This window comes from Populus trichocarpa, chromosome 1 (assembly GCF_000002775.5).
Source record: "Populus trichocarpa isolate Nisqually-1 chromosome 1, P.trichocarpa_v4.1, whole genome shotgun sequence".
NCBI classification, from domain to species: domain Eukaryota; kingdom Viridiplantae; phylum Streptophyta; class Magnoliopsida; order Malpighiales; family Salicaceae; genus Populus; species Populus trichocarpa.
In genome coordinates, this window is record NC_037285.2 from 34,086,669 (window position 1) to 34,111,449 (window position 24,781).

Here is a 24,781-nt window from a genome sequence, read left to right on the forward strand (position 1 = left end):
AAAAAAAAAGATAATAATGATTATATATGTCTTAACCCATTTCTAGGTTATTCTCTAAATTCATCTTTTTTTCTTTCCAAAGTAAAATAATAATAATAATAATAATAATAATAATAATACTAGCAAAAAGACTGGTATTTTGGCAAAAGCAAGAAATTTTTTTGATGGAATCGGGAGTTTAATTGAACCCTATTTTGGGTTTGGCGATATGTACCTCATTATTAAGCAACTCCATATTCTGACGATCACACACGAAAAAATCTATATCCATTCTAGCTTTTATATCATCCTTTGGTTTTTTTTTAACATCCATGACCGTGTTTGGTTTTTTTTTAACATCCATGACCGTGTTAAAAATATTTTCAAACACATTCTTTTTTATATGCATAACATCCGAAGTATAGTGAAGGACATTAGTCTCATAATAAGGAAATTCCTAAGAAATTCTTTTTTTTACCCAATCACTTCTCATACTATGATAATACATCATACAATACTTCATCTAATAGTATTGACGGTGCATCATCTCTTTCAGCTTTACCTTTCAAAAAGTCCTTTTTATTTTTTTTTTTGTATTTATGATAACTTAGCAAGAATCTTAGGTGGGGAAAAAAAACTTAACGACCATTCGTTAAGGTGAAGACCTTATTTTTTTTCATATAATATGGAGAAACTGTTTTTCATGTGTGGTCCATTCTAAAATCATTACATATGCAAAAAAATCATTTATAGTTTACATTAAAGCTTTCTTTAATTGAAAATTATGTTTCTTTGAGACTTTGAGACATCATACGTCAAAGCCTCGAATGATCATAACTGCTTCAACTCATCAGTCAATGATTGAAGACAAACATTTATATTTTTATTTGGATTGTAAGGATTGGATATTGTTGTAGATAAGAACATGAATTTCAGTCTCATACACATCCTCGAGGGCAAGTTGTAAATTGTTAGTATGACCGGCCAATAAGAATAGGATCAAGAAAGGACATAAATGGATTAAATTCATCTATTCATAAACCAAGACACATGTTGCATGGTTTCATTAAAAACTAAGGATGCACTTTATTAAACCGCTTCCAAGTTCAAACATTAGAAGGATGCACCATTACTCCATTCTTCGTATCATGAAAATGATGTCATGTTATGTGCTTGGCTGTCTTCGAAGACATAAATAATCTTTGCAGCCTATGAATAATTGGAAATGATCTCAGCTTTTTGTATGTTACAAGTGTCTTTCTCCTACCCATATTGGGTTTATACCGATCATACCTATAGGTTTTGCACTCGGTTAAATTTACATCTTCATCGTTGTACAATATGCAAAAATTTAGGCACATATAAATTTTTTGATATCCTAAGCCAAGGGGTTTAATCATAGATTTTGCAGTATAGAAGTTCTCTTTTAACTTATTTCCTTCAGGTAAAATACTTTTTGCCTATTTGATAATGCTATCATAATTGGCTTCATTCATACCATAATCTGACTTTATGGTAAACACTCATGTAATGACCAATAATTTACTGTTATTTATACACCTATTCTATAATAATTCATCATAATTTTTTTAAAAATAAAAAAACATATTTGTATCTACATTTGGTTCTTCATCTATATGTAAACCTTCTTCACCTAAATAACTATGATTTATTCTCATTGCATCCATCATCATACTCCTATAACAATTATTATTATCATCAATAACTTTATGTATGTTGTTAGAAATAGATGTGGAGCCAACAATCCTTTCTAACGTAGGGTTTTCCGTGTGCAAACCAACACAAGTATTTCTCAACGAATTATTTTTTTAGGAAATGCATCGTCATAACATTTGGTTGGAAGGACTTTTTTATATATACTTCAGACATGAACATCTAATTCCATCTTCACTAATATTCTTCGGATTTAAAAGTATAAAATTAATAAAATTCTTAACAATAATCTTTCTTATACAACCTTTAAGGTGAATTTAGATACATCCATGAACGATCATTTGTTACTTAGAAAACCTATATGGATTAATGATGATAATATTTATTAATAAGGCAACAATCAGTTCAAAATTAACTTTGATAATTAAAAATTAATTTATAATCTAATAACCAATTATTATTTTTGTATAAAAAATGTAATGATGTATAAAAATATCAACTAAATAAATCCAATTAATGGCTAGTAATCGATAACCCAACTAATAATCTATCATTTATTCAATTCAAACTTATTCAATTTAAATTAATATCATTTAATTGTTATCAATTACATAAAAAATCAATTACTCCAAGATTTCTAGGTTAATAATAAAATTGATAAAATATTATTGTTACCTATTAAATAACCCATAATTTCTTTCATTATAACACACCTAATTTATAAAATGAAAATAAATTGCATCAAATTACAACCACCTTCAAATTTGCTCAATCACAAACAAACCCTAAAATAGAAATCAAACTGTAATCTCTATGAAAAGATTGTAAAACACTAAAATATACAAGTAAAGTAAACTACTACATTAACTTAAAACATAAATAAGTATATATGCTTATTTGGTGTATTGAATATTTAGAGAAAATTATATCAAGACAACAATGTTGAAACAATAAAATGTTGCGTGGCCAAAATGTGTAATGAAGGGAGTTAGATTTGTGCTAAAATAGAAAGGATAAGCTGTAATTTTTATTCGGGGATTTGAAAGCTTAAAACATTTTTAGATTTACTGGTGAAATATATTCTTGGTAATTCTGTTGATTACTAATTAATGACATGTAGTTTTGGCGACAAAGTCACCAACAAAAATTCCTTTTATTTTTTAATTATTTTATTATGTTGAGATTTATTCATGAAAATAATTTCATTACTATTATAATAGGGAATTTCCAACCAAAATATTCTGTAGGTATACTGATTGAAACTACCAATGGAAAATATTCCTTCAGTAATCTATAAGTATTAGACAATTTTTGTGGTAGTGTATCATGCTAATAAATTTGAATATCGTATTTCTTTTCTATAGAACCATTAAATATAAGACTAAGCTTGTCTTTTTCACTTCTCCTTTATTTCCCGCGTATAAATTCTTACAGATGATATACCAGTATAATAAATCTGTCGGGCCTATTATTTTTCTATATATATATATGTATATATAAAAAAAAAGAAATAAAAGCTCACATGAGAATGGATAAACAAAGTTAGAATATGGTTAAGACAATAGTTGTAGCCTTCTAGAATCTAAATCTGGCATCCAATTCATTACTGAGAAAGACGATTTTTTTCAAGTCAACCCGCTAGTTTTACAATTATAATGTAAACTACTTCTCTACTAGGTTAGGACTCTTAATTTTGGTATCTAATATATTCTATTATAATTATAACATATACTAAAACATCTAGGACAATCACTGTAGCACATTTTTTTTATTATTTTATATTTCTAAACCTAAATTGATGATGAATTTGTCAAATATTAGTAACAAAAGACAAATTTAAAGACAAGGGACCAAAATGTTTAAGACAAAAAAAAAACATAATGATCAATCTAATATTCTGAAGCAAAGTTCAATTTGGTCTAAGAGTTTATTTTCTTTACTTTTAGTTCCTTATATAAAAAATAAAAAAGAAAGCCACCGTATTCTAATAAGAATAGAAAAAGTAATTAGTTAACACCGATTATGACTATAAAAAAAATCATTTTTGATGTTAATAGGCTCCTCTCAACCAAAAAATAAATAAATTCCATTAAGGTATTATTTAGTTGTCTAGTAAATATATATCTTGCCTCGTAAACTTTTGGGAATTGAATTGATTTTTTATTTTAATTTACACTGATTTTTTAGGTAATTTTCAATTAGAAATGAGTTTATATGATGTTTTCTAAGTATTTTTGAGTAAAAACAATTCAAAAACTGGTGGCGGAATTATAAATTTCAGACAATGTATCGTGTTGTAGTAGGAGACTCTTGGCCTATTTTTTTTTCTTTTCTTTTCAAAAATAAACGATGCGGTAATAAAATAAATTGGGCGTAATTAAACACCAAGTACGTAGACAAGTTTTTCTCGGTTCGGACGGCTCTTGTGCGATTCTTGTTGAGGGCATCCTTTCAAATTTTTTATTTAAGGTTCAAATGATTTATTTATAAATAATATTTGTTGTAAAGGAACCACAATTCCACGTGACTGAGAGGGAGATGGAGGAATTTTCTTTGGCTTCAATGCATGGTGCAGGTTCGGTAAGGTTTTTCCTCTTTTTTTTTTTTTTTCTTCATGGTTCATTCATTTTTTATTTTTTTTATAAACTTTATGTTTTTTACATTTTTTATGGTTAATTCTATTTTAGGAAGCTAACGTGTACCCCTATCCTTTTTTTTATGCTTTTAATGAGATTGAAACGTCATTAATTACCAAACCAAGCCTTAGTCAAGAGTGCAAAAGGTTTTCATATAATTTCAAATTCATTAAATAATACATTGGCTCATTTCCTTCTTTTTTTGCCACCCAGACTGTACGTATGAATTAATTTTTTATTTTTATTATTCAATTATTATGTGTCTAATAGGAAGAAAAACTCGTGAATATTTAATTAACATAAATTTTATATTTTTAAGATTTTTTTATCACATTTATCAATTATTTTTTAATATATATATATATATATATAAGAGACTTTGTTTAATTGTTTCATTTAAGATTTGCTTTTAAGAACGTAATAGATTTTTGGTTATAAAACAGTGCTTGCAATTCATAAAACATTCTGGTAATATCAGTTTTTTAAGTATTTATTTTTCTGTATTATTAAATAAAATATAGTTTCAAAAAGCACAAAGTCGAGTCAAGAATTTCATCAGTCTTTTTGTTGATTTTTTTTAAAATTTTATCCATTTTTATTTGAATTGTTGGGAATTGATCATTGTTATATTTTTTTAATTTATTTTTTATAAGGTTAATCTGACCTCACGATTTAAGTTGCGAGTTTGTCGTATTAGCTCGAGTTAACTTGCAACGCTTTGTTTAGTCATTTTTTTATTTGTTTTTTTCAATTTCATGCTTTAACATTGAGTTATTTTGAAATTTAATTTTGTAATTTTTTTTATAGGCATTTTTTTCTAGTCGTCATCATTATTATTATTTTTTTAAAATTTGGTTCATTTAATATTATTGTTTTTTTATTATATAATTAAATGAGATCATTTTATTAAATTTAGTGAGATATATGACTCGAGTTATTGATTTGTTTTCTTCTTAAAAACACACTAGTAGCTCGAGACGAAATGTGTGCCACCTATCTAATCCCAGACTATCAAGAATTCTTTCATACTTCTAGTTTCGATAATAATCCCAAGTCCTAACCAAACTATATAAAAAAAAATAAAAAAAAGGAGAATGTAAATGTCAATCTTCTACTTGCTCTCATCTATTTTAGCTCGTTCTTATCCGAAACAACTCATGGCATTGGTCCACGTCACAACAAAACCGTATTTGTTCAACATATCAAATTATTAAGGTTAGGTATAAACAATGGTTCAAATTAATTAATAGTGTTTAATCACTTTTTTAAAATAATATATATATATATATATATATATATATATATATATATATTATATATATATATTATTGTTGTTGTTGTTTTTGTTTTTGTTTTTAGAAGATAAAAATTCATTTATAATTATCTAAAAATATAATTTTATCTTCTCTCTTCAATCAAATATATTAATTTTTTTTACATCTTTATTTTAGAAACTGGTTGGAAACGCAGTGCAAACCGTGTTCCCAAAAAATTCAAATTTTTTTATTAAAATTTAATATGATTTGTATGTTTTGGATCGTTTTGATGTGCTGATGTCAAAAATAATTTTTAAAAATAAAAAAACATCATTTGCATGCATTTCAGCATAAAAAATTATTTGAAAAGTAACCGCTACCATACTGTCAACACACTCTTATAATAAAATATTAATCAAATACAACCCACAAAATAAGTGGTATAGAAATCACACCAAAACCTTTGACTACTGGAATAAAAAACACATGCCCTCGTTATAATTGAGGCAATTCGGTCTTTCAAATGGAAGGAGATCTGTACGCGTACCATAATGAGCCAAAATGACGAAGGAGACACATTACAGCAAGGTGGCTATCAATCCTTTATGCAAGTTGATCCCAAACCAATCACCATTCACTTATATGCCTTCCCAGGATTGAAATTTCTGGCCTTCCACTACCTAATAGCTGAAGATCAAATTATTTTTTGTGCTCAATCATCGCATCCCCTTGCCTAACTTTGACTTCATCTCTTGAGCGTTCATCTACCCACTGCATTCTTACGATCTCTTTGACCGGAATAAAATCACATCAAATTTCATTACGCTATAAGAAAATTAAGAACCCCCGAGAAAGAAAGCAAAACCTATTCTCTTGTAGCAGCATGTTGTGTATTCCGCATGTCTCCTGTCACCTACGGTTTGCATTTTGAACTTGTTCATGCATGGATGCATGCATTGTTCATGGTTATTAATTGGAATACAGTTTCTCGTGCACCATTGATTGTGCCAGACAATTCAGCGTTTTTTGAAAAGTAGAAGAAAAACTAATCATTTTTGGAGAGTCAAAGCTTGGATTGATCGGGTCAAGCATGTCCTTTGATCTTGGTTCTTGGACTGTTCTCAGTCTCGACAGCACAGGCAACTTCACTCTTCCGTATGCGTATGGGACAGGAGAAAGGATCCCATCTGCTCCTAAACACACCCTTACTCCAGGACAATCTTCATGGAGGCATCCCTTCAAGCATGCGCGAAATAAGAAAATGTGAACGATCAAAATGTGCAACTGCTAGCTTATGGAAATGAGCATGCAGATGACACATGATACAGTGGCAAAGCAAGGATATTTAGAGATAATATCTACCCACCACTAGATTCCCTATGGAGATACATCAGATTCTTAAGAACTTGAAGACTAACTTCATATTATTTTGATTGAGAGTAAAATAAAAGAGTCTCAGATAATACACAATCTCTGCTGTTGCTTTATACATGTCCTTGGTCGATGAAACAAAGCTGCCCTCTAAGCAATACAATAATATTGAAGTTGGGCAGTTATAGCTTATGGCCCCTTTTTCTTTTTTAACCACAAAACTTGTGACCTCAAGATATTTCAGATACTGGCTTTCCCCATATACAACATAATAGGCACGCTGGAAACTAAGTTTTATCATACAGCTATGGCTTGGCTTTTCTTCTTTCTTTCACTAAAACTACGGCAAAAAATCAAGCTCGGGATGCAACATGGACTAGATTTAAATGATTTCTCCTTCTCAATTAGGGCATCTCCATTAGCAGTCCTTTCACTACTACAGACAGAATTAGTTCCAGAGAGATAGGGGGTAGCATTGGCAGATTTGGGAAGGACGTCGAGTATGGTTTGCTTGACTTCCATCTTCCCATTGGCAATGTTTTGGTCGCCTGAGCCTGAAGTTTGTAGGTCATCTACATCTCGGTCTTCTCTAATCCTATCTTTGAAAAGTTCAGATAATCTCTTCTTCCCAGTTGGAGATGGTTCGAGTTCAGAACCAGGAGGCCTGCCCTCCAAAGGGTTTTTGTTGGCTTGCGGGGTCCCAGCAGAGAAATTATGGTGGACTGGGGTATTGCCACGGGAAGGAGTAAAATCTGCAATGACAAAAAATCACGGAGTTAACACCGGCAACCATTTCTGCACATCTAACATAGATACCATCAAGAATTGGTAGCGTTTCAAAGTAAATGAAATGAAAGAGTGGAGCAGAATTGCCTACTTAACAATAGACAACATTAAAAATCCTGATTGGTGGTGTTTCATATCTATGCAATCAGTTACAGAGCCTACGAACCAACTACTTAGCAGTAAAGCTACTCGGATAGTTCAAATTGCAACATAAGGCCGTAATGTATCTACAAGACATGCAAGAAAACCCAAAGAAAATTAAGTCTTACCTCCATTCACACTGTAGAAATCATCTTCACAGTCCGAGTCTAACCAGGCTCGAGAATCAAAAAATGTTTCTTCTTTACTACCTGCGAAGTACAATGCACATGCACCAACTTCAACTGTCAGGAAGGCACTGGAACTTGCAATTAAATTAGAATAACATAATTGTATCATTCTTAGATCTGTAATGCTTATCAATAATTTATGAAAGTAGTCCACCACAGAACCAATTATTTATCTAACATCCAATAATGTCACACTTCCATAGAAGACGAACTTGTAGACCCATAAATAACCAACATAGGACAGACAGTTCTACCAAAACATTACCAGGCCTCCAGCTGGTGAAGACAAAACACACAGAGCTCAACTAATCAGCAACACAACCACTATTGAAGAGCACTTGAACCAAATCAAATTCTGTTTATCTCAATTTACATCTTTCTTGGTGTTCCTGTACAATTCCCTACCAGCCTCAGTTTCCCTAAAATTATTTTATCTGATTTTAAGATATCAGCAGTGGCATTTATAACAAAACTAACACCTCGAACCGATTGTGACATCCATTCACACTCCAAACCTTTCAGAAAATTCTTTACCATCTTCCACACGATACAAAGATTTCAAAGTAGTGATTAAAAATGGTCCCACCAAACTGCATAGTTTCAAGATGCCATGGCAATACTAAAAAATAAGTCAAATATATTAAATATGTTATTGATAAAAACTCATCTGCCTAAAAATGATTTCTCACTGGGATAACTTACCTCAAAGGGCACTAATAATTAAAACATTAATATATCACCAGATTTAAGCAAGGAAATTAATCTTACTCGTACTCCGCCGTTCCTCTTGTTATAACCAATAAGGAATAAAAAAATCTCCTCATGGAGAACCTCAGCTTTTATCCTCCAGACTGAACAAATATCACTAATAATATAAATTCCTTGCATAAAACACACCATTTCCATTATTGCAGGCTACCAGCTAATGCACTCCATTTTGAAAATTCAACAGAATGGAACTTCTATTTTAATAATAATAAAAAAAACTTAATTAGGCCATAACACCCTGCAGTCATATAAACTTCAATTTTTATGCAATCCAATCTAGTAAGCATAGCTTCATTCCTTTCTATGATCATCTTAGATTAGTCCCAAAGCACCTATCTTCTTTTACATGAGAAAATAAAACCCATCAAGATAAATCACCAGAACCAATACAGCAACAGAGAACACAATACACCTCCCTTTAAATAAATAAACCAAAATCTTCAACCATATAATGAAACACACAGACAATCCTACGCATACTACAAACAACAAAACCACCAAAAAAAAGGCACAATCTTGAAAGATGTCACAAACAATTACAGCTAGGAAAAAAAAACATAAAAACTTTTTTGTACTTTCTGACATCTTCAAAGTCTATGGTCATATATCTAGATTAACTCTACAAGCCCCACCACCACTCATTTCAGATCGCACTATCACCAAAAAAAAAAAAAGAGCTTAAAAAAACAGTACTTTTATCATCTAGACGTTACTAAAAAAAAACAGCAACCCAGTTCACAACTGGTACAGATAAACCAAAGATTTGGGAAAAATCATAGAAAAGAAGCATACCAAAATCTCCAAAAGTCTTGATTAGAGGGTTTGCAGTGGACTGTTTATTATCATTGATTGGTGACTTTGGAATCACAAGCTTGTCTTTTTTAGAGCTAAATGACACTCCTAGTTTCATGGCTGACTCCGGTGCAGTAGCGTTATGAACTGAAGCACAAGAACCCATATTTTCTCCTTCTCTAAAACACCACCTTCATCCCTTTATTAATTCCTTCAGGGGGAGAGAGAGAGAGAAAAGGATTTTGGAGTTATTGTAAAGGAGAGGCGACTGGAAATATGGCTTCAAAAGAAAGAAAAGAAATCAGAGAGAGAGAGAGGGAGAGAGGCCTCCAGAGGGAAGTATAGCTGGGGAGGGATTTGTACGCATGTAATAAGTGTATAGGAGTAAAAATAAATAAATAAATAAAAGTATGTGGTGTGGGTCCACGGAAATAGGTTTTAAACTCTGAAATCAATGAACCAGGAGAGGAGGTGCCGGAGTGATGAGAAGTGCTTTTTTTTTTTTCTTTATCGATGACTATTAAATATTTAATAAATAATAATGGATAGATTTGGATTTTGATTGGCTCCTTGCTTGTATTTCCATGTGCCATCCCATTTTCACTAGCGTTTTCTGTAGGGTTATTTAAGGATATTTACGTAACTGGAAAATGGAGGAAAGAATAAAGAAAAAACTTTTTTTTTTTTTTTCGGAAATGGGGAATAGCTTTGAATGTGTGAGGACTTATGCGTCGAGGAGGATATACAAGGACTTAGTATATTTGTGTGGATGCATGGATGGATGAATTTCATTGAAGAAATTATTATGTGTGGGTGTTTTTTTTTATTCATAAAAATATCTTATTTTATCACTAATATATTATTTTTGCACCTCACTAACGTTTGTATACATGGAATTTATATATATATATATATATAAGATCTTCTTTGATTCCTGAAATATTTGCAAAATAATAAGAATATTATTAAAGATATGGAGTATTTTCATAATTAAAAAAAATGATATGGATATATTTTCGTAGTTTTATTCTTTTATAGATATCGTAACTCTTTGATATGGATGCCTTAATTAAGATTGTAGCTCTTAATATAGAATATTCCAAAACTAAAATAAAATTGCAAATTAAAGATATGAAGTATTTTCATAAATAAATAAATAAATAGATGAGATGGATATGTTTTCTTTTTCACGTTGGATCATGATTCTTTAGATTTTGTATATGAGTGAAGTTTGAGGTACAATTGGAACTTGGAAAGCCAAGAATCAAGAAGTAATTAATGTATTAATCCTTTCATTTATCGATGAGCACCATCAGGAAGAAGTAAAAAAAAAAATCACATTTTTTACTTCTTCAAGAACTATCACAGGAACCTCAGTATGAATTATTAGAGCCTAGACGGTCCATTAAAGTGGCCCGCATCTTTCTCAAATTAATCAACAATATAAATTAATCATATTTTTAATGATGAGCATATCATTCATTCATTTTGTCAACATTCCATGTTTATATATATATATTTGTCTGCATTTCGTTACTCAGATTATTCTCTCTTTTTTTAATTTAAAAAAATATATTAAGAGTGTAGAGATTTTATTTTTTTCATAGTATCATTAAATTCAATCAAGTGGTTTGATCTTGAAACTTGTTAACTCGATCGGCTCCTTGTCTAGCTCGAGTTTCGAATTAAACCGTATGAGAGCTGATCCAAAATAAATCATTTAATTTAATGGGTTCAAAGATATCGAACCTTCAAACCGGATAATGAACTGTATTGGGATTAATAACTTTTTTTCTTCTAAACTAGTATTTATTCAACTATATGATAACAAAAATAGATGATCGCAAAATCGAGCGTCAAACTAATATTGAGATTTTTTAAGACTATAATAACCTTATAGAAAGCAAAATGAAATAAATTGTGAAATTTCATTCTCAATCAACTCAATATCGAAAGATGAAATTAAAAAGAATAAATTTAAAAAAAAGTTAAATTGACCATACTTGCCAATAGGTCCATGAACTTTCTAAAATTTAATAAAATATTTTTTTTTCTAAACCATTTTCTTAACTATATGATATAAAAAAAATGATCACATAATTGAGTTCAATTAAAAAAAAATTCCACTAAATTCGTGAACCGGAACAACCAGAGTTACCTCGTTAAATTCGCAAATTTAGTCATTAACTCCATAAAATTTAATAACCTAGTTTTTTTTAAAATTATTTTTTATTTAACTAAAATTTTTAAAAAATAGATCATACCTCGATACTGAAATATTTTTATGATATTAACTTGATGCTGAGATATTTTTTTGATATTGCGATAACCATATAAAATATAAATTAAAATAAATTATCAACTCTAAATTCATATAAACATATCATATAAGAATTAAATTAAAAAAAAATCAATAACTAAATGAAAAAATAAGAAAAAAAAAAAAACTTTGGATTTCTATTGTAATCAAAAGTGCTCATGGGTGCGGGGAAAAATGTTTTCTCCGCACGTTTTAACTTATACTTACTTGATTAATTAATTAATTAATATATTATAAATTTTGTGGCTGTCAAGTAGTGGTTTGGTTAGTAATCAATCACTAGCAGCCATTCTTTCTGGCCTGGCCTCAGAAGCTTTGACCCTGAAACCGGCATTTTATAAATCGTGCAGTGATCCATGAGAGAATCATGCCATGTCTTGCACATCACAGAGGAAAAAATAATTCCCATTAATGGCGGATTCATTGCTTTGAATTCATTCCATTATACCTTCGAATCTAATGCTTCTGTCACCTTTAGAAAAATGTCATATTAATTTGTTGATATAAGAATTAGTAATTAATTAGGGTGTGAAAAAGGAAAGAAGGAAAGAAAGGTTTTTTTGAATTGTAAGCAAGAAATAGAATTTTACTTGGATTTTATTTGTTGGCTCTTCTACTTTTTTCTTTTTCTTACAAGATAAAATTTCTGTGTATTTTCCTATTTTGAATATCTCTTTTATGCATGTTTAACATTGGGCTATTTTTTATTTTTTTAAAATGATTTTTAAATTATTTTTACCTGAAAAAACACCCAACTAGTTTATAAAGACAGGTAGTGATGATAAGAAGAAAAGAGCATCAAGCGGACACTATGTGTGATAAAGCAATGACAAAGTCTTAATCACGTTGATCATCCAGATTTTGAAGGGGAAAAATGACAATTTGGGAAATGTACGTCGTTGTAAAGCTGAAAACGATGTGATGAAGCATTTGTGATCGTTTTTCATTTATTAATTAATTAATACAGAAGATCTAACCATATCTCCATGCACTATCATTTTTTTTATATTTTAAAATCAACTACTAATATATCATGTTATATTAGTCCTATTAGTTTTTTATTATTATTATTAACGTGGGTGTCCGGACTATCTTGTACGTATTTCGACTAATCTCACGGGCCCTGAAGTTAACGACCATATAAGTTTCCAGTAACCATAATATTAGCAAATACATGGCTCGAACCTGAGATCATAGAAGAAACAAACTTTTTAATCATAAATTCTTATCACTGGACGACCTATTAAATGATTAGTGATATTAGTTTATTCATTACGAATGATCTTCACTTACATGGTAAGGTTGAGAAAGATGTGAGAATATAAACAGGATATATATAATATATGTTGATTAATTGTCTTTGAGTATTTTGAACATTAATTCAAATAAAAAAGAAAAAAAATGAAATCCTTTTATTGAGATAACTACAAAGTAAAATATATCTCCAGGCATTTTTTTTTTTTACAACTTGCCCTAACCCTATTAATTTAACCAAACAAGAGTTGAATGTTTAACAGTAATCACCTGATCAGCCATTGCTAAACACCACCTAACAATCATTAGTAACATTGAATTATTATTATTTCTTTTTGGCTTGTGAATTAGCAGTTTTTCTCGTCTGTGGGATGGTGGTTGTCTTATTACCTATTCTTGAGGTAGGGAACCTTTAAAACTATAAAACTAATTCACACACCCACACACACAGATGTGTGGGTGCGCGCGTGGCATATGAAATTACTATAAAAAAAATACAAAAAAAAATATATATCATGAGAGTAGACTTGGGTATGTAACATAAGAAGATGTATACAGGATATGGAACCTTTAAATGGTTGTTAGACTATCTACCTCCCAAAGCAAGAATGTTGGAGAACAGTCGTGATTCGAAGAAGTGAGGTTATATCCATGTGAATGAGCTTGCAAGATCATTACATTTAATCTGTAGAAAAAGATGGCGAACATGGTTCTCTTATATGATGCCTTCGTTGATCCTGCAAAACAAATTGATTGTGGAATAAGTTGCAATCGGATAATTAATTGAGTTTTTAAATTTGTTTGATCAACTAATAACCATGCAAAAAATCAAGAGAATAAATTATCATGAAAGGTGACAGATTTTTTTCATGGTAATTTCCATTGGGTATTTATATTTGAAGTCGTAGCTTGTACATATGTAAACTAAAAGAAAGAAATAAAAGAGAGAGAAAGATCGCTCGGTTGGGCCATGACCTAACCAAGCTTGAGTTGAAGCTTGGTTAGTTTTAATATTATCATTTCCCCTTCAATTCTTGTAAACATACATGTTTGGAACACTTTAACCAACTAAAGATGAGAGAAAACACTTATATTGTAAAAGTTTACCTCTGTCATACTTGTACAAAAGTGTTGCATGTGTTAAAATGTTTGCTATTTTTGATAAATTCATTAGATGTTTTTGTTAATATTTAATGGAGAAAGATCCATGATCTTTTATAGACAAGTGATCATGGGATCTGGAGGTGGCTTGGTCATAGAGACCTGGAGATAAATGGAGACTTTTCCATGAAAACTTCATAGAGGCCCTTCATGTTTGCAGACATAGATATGCACTATGTATGTGTGTATTAAAAATTCAAAAGATGATGGAGATACAATTTCTGATATTTATCTTATTCGAGGTACTACACCACAAGGATTGTTTCATGTTTGTTCATGTTATATCTCCTCCTTCATAAATTCTTGAAGGTACCATTTGGAGATCAATATTTCTATTGTTTTTGTGAGTGCATGACACTTTTATGTATCGTGTCCGTGTCCATGATCATGGTGGAAAAAAAAAACTTATTAACATTCCTCATGTTTAAACCATTTTTCATTGGATATGAATATTATAGGAAGTCTTTTCCCAAGACATTGATATGTGTCTTTATAAGAGGTGTGGTCATGAGCTTGGAGAATGCCAAATGATCATGAACGTGCCCCTTATTGCTTCTTTTGGATGTTTTAATTGGAGATTAATGGCTTGGTGGAGGTCCTGGCCTATGAGTTACAGGCCTATGTTAATCTTGCAAAACAAATCCTCGAGGAATAAGGTATACTCCGATGCTTAAGTTAGTGTTTAAGTTTGTTTGATCAAGTGACAAGCACGTGGAAAATCAAGAGGATGAAATATGTGTTTTTTTTTTGTGTAGAAAAAGGATGATAAATATGTTGTTGTTTAGATTAACCCCCCTTCTCCCTCTCAAAACTTGAGAATATATAATCTTGGAAAATATCTATAAAATATTTAGAGAATAACTTGTGTAATTTTTTTTCGTGGTGGTAATCTCCAATATTGGATACTTATATCTGAAATCATAACCTATACACATGTAAAATAAAGGAGAGAAATAGAAAAAAAAAAAAAAGAGTAGCTCAACTAGGTCATGACTCAACAATGATAAAACAAACATGACATATTTTCTTATACGTTTTGTTTTAAAAATACAAAAATTTACTCAAAAAATATTTTAAAAATAAATTTATTTAATATTTATATTTCTTCAACTAAATATATTTTTATTTAATTTACATCTATTTATTTTAACATAGAATATTAACCAAACACAGCCTAAAAGTAAACCCTCGGTGTTGCAAGCAAAAGAAGGTACATGCAAATTCGTTGGTTAACTGGATAACTGATGGATTATTATCCTTGTAAATTATTAAATTGAAGATAAAGCAGATATTCTATTAAAGCCTTGAGAACTTTCTCCAAGTTAAGGGTTTGGTATATGTTCTTTGTTCGAGCTTTATGTTTATTGGTTCTTTAAATTGTTTGTCATCTCCTAAATGTACTGAGGCCACATTAATGTATGCCAATCTTGCCCTCTTTATTTCTTTTATTTAATTCTTTAACGAGCGTAGCAGGTTAATTAGCCATTTTTTTTATTATTTTCTCACTAAAATTACCGTTTTCTTGCCCAAAAAAAAAAAGCATAGATGAGGATGTTAGCATTTAAATGGGTGAGGTCTTAGGGAAACGCCTCGAGATTTAATATTTCGGAATTTTCAATGAAAATTGACGGTAGTTTGATCTTTTATATATATATATAAAAGAATATATTAAACAATTTTCTGATATTATCCATAAATTATTTTATATTCCAACTGGGATTGATAATCCCACCTTGTAGGACGGTAGAGAGAGAACCTATACCATCATTTATAAATCAATAAAATAAAAATAGATGAGAATTTGTATGGTAAAATTTAAAGGGTGTTTGAGCGCACCATAATAATAATTTTTTAAAATATGTTTTATTTAGAGTTATATTAAAATAATATATATTTTTATTTTTTAAAATTTATTTTTGATATTAGTATATTAAAGATAATTTAAAAACATAAAAAATTAATTAATTTCTTAAAAAATTAAATTTTAACTAATTTTCACTTAGACCATCAAAGTTGACCAGTTGACCTTTTGGAGTCACAGTTGAAAGTTGACATTCTAATATCTACACTAAAATCAATTCATTTTTTCTTTACATGGTTATAATTCATAAGAATATTTTTATTTTATTTTTAAAAACAAAAGAAGAAGGAAGAAAGACAGAAAAATAAAAGGAAAAAGGAAGTAAATTAAATTAAATCATGTGAAATATATCTGATAAGATGTCGACGCAGATGCCACCCTCATTTTTTGTCTTTTAGTGGAGGAAAAATCTGTCTCTCTTTTCGCATTTGTTTTGGTGGGGAGGACACGGTATATGGCACGTGTTCAAACTTGGGCAGCTTGGCATCAATAATAATTCTAAAAAATAAAAAAAAAGCCCCAATCCAATTCTCCTAAAGCTTCTAGCTAGTTTTATAATTAGAAAACCTTCGTATGTAATTTGAAGAACTGAAAATAAAAATATAAAAAAATGTTATGATCAACTAGGTTTAGGTTTAAGAGTTTTTTTTTTTTTTTTAACGTTATGTTGCTTGTCGGGTAGTTTCAAGAATCTATTTTTATTTAATTATTTTGCAATTAAAGTAGTTATGTGTATGAAAGACAACTACTTAAATTACCAAAAAAAATAAAATTGTCAGGTGATTTTATTTTCATATTTATGTATTTTTTTTGACAAAAAAGTTTTTTTTAGTAATATGTTTTTTGAATAAAATAAAACCCAAAGGGAGTTAAAATAAATATACAAGAAAAGTTTTAATCATTAAGGAGGAATATATATATGTTCAATCAACTCTTTTTCCTTATTCATGTATTGTTTTTTTTTTTGGTGGCAAAAACATGTTTTTTTTTAATGAAAACTATTGTTTTTTAAATACAAACTTATCTTAAAGTAAATTTCTAAAAAAAAAACATAAAAAATCATGATTTAATAATTCATTTATGATAAAAGAAAAAAATATTAACTATGAATCATAACCATTGGAAATCCTCTTTGTATGATAAATTTATTAATACTAAGATAAGTTTTTTTCGAGTCCAAAAAATATCTAACCGATCCCTTTCTATTTGTCTCTATTTTCAATGATTTTCTCTTTTATTTTTCAGTATTTAGATAGTGAAACCTAAAAAAAAAATTAAACTAAATTATAAAATCTTAAAATTTAACGGACCAAATATGTGTATGTTATGACTTTTAGAGAACAATCTAAAGTTCACCTCATCTTTTGAAAAGTGTGCTCTACCTTTTCTTATAATTTTTTTCCTTGTTTTTTTTTTTAATTTTCTTAACGTAAACCTTAAATTTACTTCCATTAAATTAATCTGTAATTAAATGTTAGAATCTTTCAAACACTTTGCATACATGAGAGTATATAAAGAAAAACAAATTTCAAACACCGAGAGCATAAATTGCAAGAATAAAATTGTAACCATTTAGGTGGTGGTCCAATGATAAAAGTTTGGGACCAAGAGGTTTGCTCTCTCTGTGGTCTCAAGTTCGAGCCCTGTGGTTGCTCATATGATGACCACTGGAGGCTTACATGGTCGTTAACTTCAGGGCTCGTGGGATTAGTCGAGGTACGCGCAAGCTGGCCCGGACACCCACGTTAAACTAAAAAAAAAAAAGAATAAAATTGTAAAACATAAAATTTAATAATTAAAATGAGGTGCTATTCCTTGAACAATATTGTCCGTGGAACATTAAGAGTGACACGCCGTATTTTCAAATATTGTTTTAGTTTATAGGTAATTAATTAACTTTCAAAACGCTTAGTTGATTGACGTGGCAAATAGCTAGTGAAGATATTTTGCCTTGTTAAACAATCTTAAACAATTGCCGAATAAATAAAATAAGACAATAAGCACTAAAAAAACAAGAAACAATATAAAAGAATTTGGGGTAAATCTGCAACCTTAATGACAAAATGGCTTGAAATTATTTTAAAATAAATTCATTGAGATATTTATCAGGCTTCAAAGTGGGAGAAAACCCAATAAACTTTGTTTTTATGATAAAAGCTATGGAATACACAACCTCTAAATTATATTTATTTAAATGGCTATCGAAAACATTAGAAGTAGATCTTTAAAATATGTCTCTCGTGACTTCATAGTCAAATCTCATCCTGCTGAATTTGTGTGGATCTTAGAAAGGTCTCCTCTACTTTTTAAAAGTACTAGCAATTTGATGTTAGTTTGTACCTACTTGACTTTATGAGCCAACTCCATAAACTAACTTATCGACTACATTTTTCACATCATTTATCTGCTATATATTTTAACAAATAATGACGCAAATAATAACTGAGAAATGGTGTGCTGGTATTTCTCCACTTTAATCTCATTGATAAATAAAAAGAGAATTAGATTATTGTGTCCTTATATTTTAGTTCATTCTCCAATTTTATAATTTTCATGGTCGCGAGATTTGCGAGTTAACCTTAGTTGATTCATATATTTTTTTTATAGCTTTTTTAAATTAAATTTATTTTTTTCCTTCAACATTAAGTTATTTGATAATTAGGCTTTCAAGATTTTATTGAATTTTCTTTTGAACGCGTCCATTCTAGTATCACGACTGGGTCAAATATTTTACATCTTAACCTAAGTTGGTTTAATTTTATGTGTGTATGTATAATTTTTGTCTTTCAACATTTTATTTGCTAAAGATGAGCTTCACCTTTCTTTTTATGTAATTATCATGTTCTTATTTGATTTATTAGAAATTGGTATTCATACTTTTTTTTCCATATTTTTTATGTGATTATCCTAATTTTATATCCATGGTCGCGAAGTTTGTGTTTTAACCTGATTTAACTGAGGTTTTTTATTATCTTTTTTTTCCCCTTTAGCATTAAGTTGTTCTGTAATACGGGTTGGTTCAGATTGAATTCTTTTTATTTTTTGTTATTTTTTATAATATATTTATTTTTGTTGTATTTTTAATCATATTATTTAAATTACCAATAAAAAAAGACTTGGGTCTTGGGTTTTTTTTCCTTTTCAATTTTTGTTATGGTGATAAAATTTGTATTACAAATCTAATTAATGTAATTCTCCTAAATAAAATCCCACTTATGTCAATATTTTTCCCCAATTAATGTAAACATTTTGGAGATAAAAATAACAGCTAATAAATTAGTAGTGGGTACATTATTATTTTTCGTATGAGTAACATTTAGGTAAAATTAAAAATTAGAAAGTTAGAATTTTTGAATTAATTTTAACAGACCGAATATTTTATTACCATTGTCATCCATTTTGAGGAAAAAAATAATTATCACTCATAATACAAAAAGATGCGATCGATTAAAAAAAAATGCCCGATACATATTTTTTGTTACTATTATAGGTAAAATTCTTATAATATTTCCCTAAAGTTTTACACTCATTAGAAAGTAATAAAATATATAATTTTTTTTCTAGTTACATATATTTTTTTATTGAATTAATTACTACATAATCTTGGGACATTGCTGTTCTTTTCAATTTTAGGTTTTATAAGACTAATGATATTCTCAAATTAACTTTTAACTATTGTTAATTATGGATTCATCTTTTATTTTTAATCCCATCAAATATTCGGTCCGAGTCAACTGCATTGGAAAATGGGCCTTCATAGGGCTTATTAAAGCTTGATGACTTGAACTCCTCACTTCCCATTGGGCCCAAACTCTTAGAATCAATATCCAGCCCATTCTCAATATGATCACTAATATTCAGCAAGGGTTCCTTTTCTTCAGTTAGCGTATCAAATTTATTACGCTTAGGAATGGTATTATTACCCTTTAATTTCGCTCCTTCCTGTTCCGTTTGACAACAAGCCATTCTCCATGCATTTCAAATAGTACAGTTTATGGGGCTTGATTTTCAGGATTAACATTAATACTTGGGATGTTTGAGATTGTGCAGTTACCGGCCAAAGGAGTGCCGTCGCCGGAGAAGATCCACCATTAACTAGGACCTGAGGCTGCATACAATTTCTACTAACATGACCGTAGCACCCACATGAACTGCAAATATATAGTGTGAAGGCCCTCGTACTCAACTTTGTACCAAAGATCTTGAATCCAAACTTTCCCTACCACCGGTTTATCAAGGTCTACTTCAATACAGATCCTAGTTATGGACAAGACAAAGGAGGGTGACCATAATCTCACAGTTAGATAGTGGACAAAAATCATCCGAGGATATTCATGATCGAATTTCACCATGAAGAAACCGTGGCCAACATCCAGTAGATCAAATCCAACGGATAATCTCCATGATTGTTTTAGCCTAAAGATTCATCTGTGTGAATCCAATGCTTTTCCCAAGTAATTTCACTGTCAATGCATCCCTCCAAGGGTAACACAGATCATTAAACACCCTATCATCCAACAACACCCTCGGTAATAAACGATTGCCATCTTCACATCTTGCAAGAAATCCACCTTCTCCCGTGATGGTGGAGGTGGCTTAGAACCCAAGACTCTGCTCTAAACTATACCTTGCTACCATGTCCATCTGGTGGTTTGCCAGTTATTCCACTTCCATTGCAGTGATTTGACAAACCAGGAAAAGTGAAAGCATTCAGTTGTGAAGAAGAGAAAAATGCCTGTTCTTTTTACTACCAAAATAGTTATCCTTGTTCATGCTAAGTTTGTGATATATATCAAATCCCATGTCAACTCCATACAACATTATTAAACTAATCGATCAATTCTTTAACACCGTTGCATCATTACATTTGATAAAGAGAAAAGGTATACCAAAGTTAGAGACGTATTGCAACTAGATAAGCATAATTAAATGGTGGCAGTATTAGAAATACAGGGGCCATGAGAGCTCCAGTTGTCCTAGAAAATCCAAATGGAAAAGGTGGAAGATGTGAAACCACTAGAACTAACCGGAAAAATCAAGAAAAAGCATCAATGATGATCATAACAAGTGGATGGATTAATGATTCTCATCAAAGAATGAATATGTTGTCTCTATATATGCTTTATTAGGTAGGCCACCGCCAGACACGCCTAATTCTTCTCACGTCTCCATCCGGTGGTTTCAGCCATGAGAACTTCATAAGTGAAAATACATCTTTGTGATGTGTCGCCTGCGGGCTACAGTTAAAGATATTTAGTTTTAGTTGATACTAGTGGGGCGGCACGTGGGCTAATTTTTTTAAAAATATTATAAAACACTAATATACATAGTGTTAGTCTATCTGCGAAGCAAATTCAATAACCTTAAGTTTGCCTACAACACCTAACTTAAAAATAATATTTAAAATATTAATTATAATACAATAATATTATTTATAATATTAATAATAATATTAAACTTGTCTAACCTAATTTCTTATAATTTTTTTTATCTCTTGAAATCAAATTTATGGTTTTTCTTCAATAGTAAAAATATTTTTTTAAAAAAATATTAATGATAATGATAATGATAATAATAACAATAAGAATAATAAAAATAATACTAATGATTATAAACTTGGGTTTGATGCCCCAGCCAGACCCAAGTTTTTAGGGTCTGGTTCTCTAATAATAATAAAATAATAATAATAATAATATTAAACTTGTCTGACCCAAGTTCTTATAGTTTTTAATCCTTTCAAATTAAATTTATGATTTTTCTTCAATAGTAATAATAATTTTTTTTGAAATTTAATAATAATACAAATAATAAAAATATTAAGAATAAGAATAAAACTAATAATCATAATAATAAGAATAACAACGATGACGACAACAAAAACAACAACAACAGTAATAATTTTTAATTTTACCTTTCAAATCAAATCTATGGTTTTTTTTTTCAATAGTAATAATATTTTTTTTCAAATTTATTAATAATTATATTATTATTATTAATAATAATGACAATAATAATATTTATAATATTTATAATATTATTAAACATGCATGACCAAGTTCTTATAGTTTTTAATTTTACTCTTCAAATCAAATCTATGGTTGTTTTTCAATATTAATAATATTTTTTTAAAAATTTATTAATTATTATATTAGCAATATAATATTTTTAATATTAATAATAATATTAAACTTGCATGACCCAAGTTTAAGTGGATCTGATTGCAACGTCAAACCCAAGAGCCTTGAGCTTAGCTACAACATCAGATCCAAGAGCCTTGGATGTGGGTTTGGCTACAAGGTCGTGTCATGAAAGTGTGATAACTAAATAGAAAAAAATTAATATTAAAAAATAAAATTAAAAAAAAAGATTAATTGAAAAGGAAAAAACAAAGAGAAAAAACCAAAGCAAATCACTATTTTAATGAATAGTGCTTTGCGAGGAGGGGTATAGTAAAATCTCCTCATGATATCACGATAATATAATGAAAAGTAAATAAAACAAATCATGAAGTTTTAATTTTCAATCAAATCAATATTAAAAAAACCTATCGGAAGAAAAAACACTAATTAAGAAAAAGAAAAAAAATCTAAATCAACTGGGTTAACCCGTCAACATGAGATCCATGATATAAGAGTGTGATAACCAAATAGAAAAAAAATTTAATATTAACGAACTAAATAAAAAAAATAATTAAAAAGAAAAAAAAACATATAACTAAAAGCATCAGTCTTTTCATTGTTGATTGCACAATGCAATCTACAGTAAAAGGCTGATCTCCTTTAGTTATAGTCAAGTAGTTAGGTGGCCCGTGCTATGCAGTGAGCCAACTTTTTTTTTCATGAAAAATATTAAAAAATCTAAGACAACTTAGGACTTGGACCCCTCCCTGCCACTCCAAAGCAACTTGAGTTTGGCATACCTTCCAGACCCAAGTTTCTTGGGTCTGGAAGTTCATGCCAGACTCAAGTTAATAATAATAATAATAATTGTTTTTACCCTTCAAATCAAATCTATGTTTTTTAGTTAGTAATAAAATTTATTTTAAATTTAATAATATTAATGAATTTAATAATATTTATGATATTAATAATAATAATATTAAACTTATCTAACCTAAGTTTTTATAGTTTTAATCCCTTCAAATAAAACTTATTGTTTTTCTTCGATACTAATAATATTTTTCTTCAAATTTATAAATAATAATAATAATAATAATAATTTTACCCTTCAAATCAAATCTATGGTCTTTTTTTTTTTAAAATTAATGATATATTTTTAAAATTTCTTAATTATGATATTAATAATATTAATTATAATAAAAATAAGAAAATTTATAACACAACTAATAATATTTTTAATATCAACAATATTAATTATAATAAAAATAACGATATTCCTAAGACAAATAATAATTTTTTAATATTAATAAAAAAAATATTTATAATACAAATAATAATATTAATAATATTAATTATAATAAAAATAAGAAAATTTATAATACAAATAATAATATTTTTGATATTAATAATATTAAAATTAAAAATATTTTTAATACAAATACTAATATTTTTAATAGTAATTATCATAAAAATAATAAAATTTATAATACAAATAATAATTTTTTTAATATTATTAATAATATTAAATTTATCAAAGTTTAAGTGGGTCTAGCTGCAACACCAGATTCAAAAGCTTTGGACCCCTCTTAAATGTCAGACCCAAGAGCCTTGAGTCTAACTGTAACCCGAACCCATCAGAGTTGGGTGAGAATGCCTGACCCAAGTGTCTTGGGCCAAGTAGGGCTAGAAGACCCAAGGGACTTGGGTCTACTCCCCTACCACTCCTAAGCAACTTGGGTCTGGCATGCCCTTCCAGACTCAAGAAACTTGGGTCTGGAAAGGCATGTCAGACCCAAGTTAATAATAATAATAATAATAATTGATTTTACCTTTCAAATCAAATCTATGTTTTTTTGGATAGTAATACAATTTATTTCAAATTTAATAATATTAATGAATTTAATAATATTTATGATATTAATAATAATATTAGACTTATCTGAACTTAGTTTTTATAGTTTTTAATCATTTCAAATAAAACTTATTGTTTTTCTTCGATAGTAATAATAGTTTTCTTCAAATTTAATAATAATAATAATTTTACCCTTCAAATCAAATCAATGGTTTTTTTCCAAAATTAATGATATATTTTTAAATTCCTTAATCATGATGTTAATAATATTAATTAAAATAAAAATAATAAGATTTATAATAAAAATAATAAGATTTATAATATTAACAATATTAATTATAATAAAAATAACCTTATTTATAAGACAAATAATAATATTTTTAATATTAATAATACTACTAATAATAAAATTTAAATATTTATAATACAAATAATAATATCATTGGGTATGGCTACGCAACCAGACCTAAGGATATTGGGTCCAGCTGCCCAGCCACACCCAATATCGCTGGGTCTAGCTGGGCAGCCAGACCCAGCTCCTTTTTGAAGTGTTGTGACACTATTCGGTCCTGCTGGGCAGCATGATCTAACGTTATTGATTCTTTTTGGAAGTGTTTTGAGCC

General features: G+C 29.0%; 1 protein-coding gene across 2 annotated transcripts; it reads right to left on the reverse strand.

Moving 5' to 3' along the window:
- Positions 1-6,940: 6,940 nt before the first annotated feature.
- Positions 6,941-9,971, reverse strand: LOC7456224 (uncharacterized protein At3g27210). Of its 2 annotated transcripts, none has more exons than XM_052445450.1 (3): positions 9,600-9,971; positions 7,972-8,051; positions 6,941-7,668 (listed from the first exon to the last, which is right to left on the reverse strand). In XM_052445450.1, exons 1-3 carry the CDS (start codon positions 9,755-9,757, stop codon positions 7,214-7,216), a joined length of 693 nt encoding a protein of 230 aa, XP_052301410.1. In that variant the 5' UTR covers positions 9,758-9,971; the 3' UTR covers positions 6,941-7,213. The 2 variants fall into 2 exon arrangements, with proteins under 2 accessions (XP_052301410.1, XP_006369850.1); XM_006369788.3 differs by having other exon boundaries at positions 7,972-8,052; positions 9,592-9,970.
- Between the last annotated feature and the right edge of the window lie 14,810 nt (positions 9,972-24,781).

Excerpts from the sequence above, each read along its gene's own strand:
- LOC7456224 (XM_006369788.3), bottom strand. The coding sequence starts at position 9,757 with ATGGGTTCTTGTGCTTCAGTTCATAACGCTACTGCACCGGAGTCAGCC. Across the intron at positions 8,053-9,591 it reads CAAGACTTTTGGAGATTTTG|GTAGTAAAGAAGAAACATTT; the intron begins GTATGCTTCTTT and ends TGTACTTCGCAG. Across the intron at positions 7,669-7,971 it reads TTTCTACAGTGTGAATGGAG|ATTTTACTCCTTCCCGTGGC; the intron begins GTAAGACTTAAT and ends TTGTCATTGCAG.